Source organism: Salarias fasciatus, chromosome 22 (assembly GCF_902148845.1).
Source record: "Salarias fasciatus chromosome 22, fSalaFa1.1, whole genome shotgun sequence".
Taxonomy (NCBI): Eukaryota; Metazoa; Chordata; class Actinopteri; order Blenniiformes; family Blenniidae; genus Salarias; species Salarias fasciatus.
In genome coordinates this window covers 14,214,388-14,217,633 of record NC_043765.1, presented here as the reverse complement: position 1 = coordinate 14,217,633, position 3,246 = coordinate 14,214,388, and the positions used below count along the sequence as shown (strand labels likewise).

The 3,246-nt window shown below is 45.7% G+C and overlaps 1 protein-coding gene across 1 annotated transcript; it reads right to left on the bottom strand.

The window, feature by feature from the left end:
* Positions 1–496: 496 nt before the first annotated feature.
* hoxa5a (homeobox A5a) lies at positions 497–2,882 on the bottom strand. The gene is made up of 2 exons (XM_030082345.1): positions 2,129–2,882; positions 497–1,507 (listed from the first exon to the last, which is right to left on the bottom strand). The coding sequence occupies exons 1-2, from the start codon at positions 2,727–2,729 to the stop codon at positions 1,257–1,259; spliced, it is 852 nt and encodes a 283-aa protein (XP_029938205.1). The 5' UTR covers positions 2,730–2,882; the 3' UTR covers positions 497–1,256.
* Positions 2,883–3,246: the final 364 nt, after the last annotated feature.

Below are 3,246 nucleotides of genomic sequence, written 5' to 3'. Positions count from 1 at the left end.
CCGGGAATAGCCCAGGAGTCTGTGCGTAAAAAGGGACGCCCGGCCCCTGGAGCCCGTAAGTGGCCAAGGACCCCAAAAGCCCCCAGCGCGTGAGCAAGGTGAGTAAAACCAGCAGCTTTCATTCAGTGAGACCTGTTGAATTCAATGACTTCAATAACTCGAGCGAAGCGTGCCAGTTTTTTTTTTTTTTTTTCTAGCACAACACATACAAGTGATTTCAGGATCTGTGACCAAAAAGGAAATTGTGACTCATTTCTGGTGTGGCACAAGGACAAATAAGTCTAAAGCACAGTACAAAAACTCACTGTCAGGTTGCCGTTCCAGTAGAAAGTTTATTATAACGGCCATCAGCGTCATCATGATCATCATTTTTAATATTATTATTATTATTATTATAGTATATCTTGACTTCCAGTCTTTGAAAAACATTTACAAAAAGCTTATCACGATGGAGCTATACACATAGGCAATGGGATTTACTGTGGGACCCTCCACATAAAAACAGCTAAAGAGAAAACAGACAAAACACTTTTTTTTTTTTTTTTTTACTAAGATGTCGTGTCCATGGTGAACAAAGCAAACAGCGACTCCTGCAAAAACAAAGATACAAGGCACAGCTACTGTACAAGGGGTGAGTCGGCACCTTTGTCCCATACACGTGTTCACGACGCATACAATAATCACACAAAGGCGTACACGGACTCTGCTGGCTCTACTTTTTTTTGGAAGCAAGTTATCTGACAATACATCAAACAAATAAATACATACATATACAGTACATACATAGAAAAACGAAGGCTAAACACAAATGAACTCATCCTCAACCGTCTTATTTATTAAGCTGTTACTGTTGAGTGCATCACAGATTTCTTTTTGTGTGGATTTATTTGCGGCAGGTAGCATTTCAAGCTTTGACGTTTTTATTTATTTTTTTTCCGTCTGAACAAGAAATAATTTAAACAAACATTTATTTCAATGTGTTTTTTTTTTTACTTCTAAATCTAGACATCTGTACATAATGCATTTTACGCACATAAGCATAACCACAGAGGAAGTAAAAAGAACATAATATTGGGGAATATAATTGGGCTGCTGGGCATACAGAAAGCTGAGGTGGGGCGCATCTGTGTCCAGCCCGTTTACAAGTCTCTGCGCTTTCTGGAATAACAGGAGGAGAAGTTGATATGACAATCTTTTTTTTTTTTTCATTATTATTTTTGTGGAGCTCGTTATCAGGTGTTGGAGTTTGGGGAATATCAGGGCCTGTAGACTCCCCCGCCTGCAGCCGCCATGCTCATGCTTTTTAGCTTGTTGTCCTTCTTCCACTTCATCCTGCGGTTCTGAAACCAGATTTTGATCTGTCTCTCTGAGAGGCAGAGGGCATGGGCGATCTCGATCCTCCGCCTGCGGGTCAGGTACCGGTTGAAGTGGAACTCCTTCTCCAGCTCCAGGGTCTGGTACCGGGTGTATGCAGTCCTGGCTCTCTTCCCCTCCGGTCCAGATAAATCTTATGCACAAACAACAGTGGAAGGAGAATATCAGATGCAGCTCGTTCTTTAAATACAACACAGGCTGTGCCAACTCGTTCTAATTACATTTCTGTTTATTCATATATTCGCCACAGTCCACCTATCGAGGCTAAAAATATGTCCAACTCGAAACACGACTGAGACCCAAGTGGGCCAAAAACACGTTCTGAGAAATCCAATAATATGAGTAAATAAGTAAAATATATTTATTTTCAATTACATTTAGCAAAAAAGGAAATATTACAGCAAAATATTAAGAATTATAGCCTCTCGTGCACTGAAGCGAAAAGACATGTATCTACGAATTATTAAATAAATCTTAATTCTACTTTAATCGTGTTTTTAATATTACTCCGTACCTGGGAGACAATGATACCAAACAGGTGAGAGGCGCATGTGGAGCCACATGTCCTTTTGGAAACTATGTTTTAATGGTTTTAAAATAACTACAAAGTAACGCAGTGACGATTTTAACACAACTTTGCATGAAGGCACGAAAGTGTCTGGATACGATACCAGATTGTTTTAATTTTAACAGTAAACAAGCACTAGAGAGAACACACAGAATCAGAAGAAGATCGTGAAACAGAGCAGATTACCATGGTTTATATGTAGCTTCCTCATCCACGGATAGATCTGCGGCTGACTGGAGTCGGTGGCGTTCTGAGGAGTTGTCGGTGCGCTTCCCGCCGGCTTCTCTTCCTCCAGGGGGGACGCTTTGGACACGCAGTCCCGACTGAGCAGCAGCGCGCCTCCTCCGTTCGAGCTCGAGCACGGGGTCGAGCAGGGGGTCGGTATGGAGTTTTTCACGGCTCTGTGCTGGGACTGCGCCTCGGTGACCGGGGACGAGCTGCTGGCGACCGACGAGCACGGGAGCGGGTCAGGTGGAGGCGATAGGGACGAGTTGCCGGTGCTGCTGGCGGACTGGCTGTACCTGACAGGCTCCACGGAGGGGGTCGTCGCCGCTGAGTGGCTCGGGGAGTAGCCCGGCGTCCGCTCGCTGCCCACAAAGTGTCCGGCACCGGTCCGCCCGACTGTTAAGTCCATCCCGTTGTAGCCATAACCGTACCTGCCGGAATGCATGGCCGTGGAGTCCCTGTATTGCTCGTTTGCAGCACTATGGTCTCCATAATTATGTAACTGGAAGTCCGCGCCATTGGGATAGCGACCGCAGAATGAGTTCACAAAATAGGAGCTCATTTGTTGACAGTTCCACCGTTTGCAAGTCGTCGGTATCGTTGGTGTTTTTTTGGTTATTTTTAGTAGTAAACAGCATAAACCTGTGTTCTTGATTTGTGGCTCTTATGGTTTAGCGCGTCCTATAGCACCCTTGCACAATTTATGATGAATTATGGAAATGAGTGGGACATGGACTTGATTCTCTCTTACGTAGGCACCCAAATATGGGGTACGGCAAGGAATCACGTGCTTTTGTTGACCAGTCGTAAATCCTGCTTGGTGACCTCCAGAGGTAAACTCGTGCACGCAGGAAATACTGGGTGGGATGGGGAGGGCGCGCGCCTCCGTGCGCTCGAAGCCGGGGCGAACTCCCAGGCAGGGTTTGGCTGTTTTGGATTGTCGTGGTGCGCCATCCTCTGGCTCAACTGTTGCACTGCGCGTCTGCGGCGCTTTCCGAGGCGTGGGCTCCGCACGGGGTCATTCAGAGGTTAACGACCATTGCGGCAAAAAACCAACGGGCTCCTAAACAATACAACAA

Bases quoted from the DNA above. Each gene is read 5' to 3' on its own strand.
- hoxa5a (XM_030082345.1), bottom strand. From the start codon at position 2,729: ATGAGCTCCTATTTTGTGAACTCATTCTGCGGTCGCTATCCCAATGGC. The intron at 1,508-2,128 runs GTAATCTGCTCT...TTTGTGCATAAG, and splicing joins GAAGCTACATATAAACCATG to ATTTATCTGGACCGGAGGGG.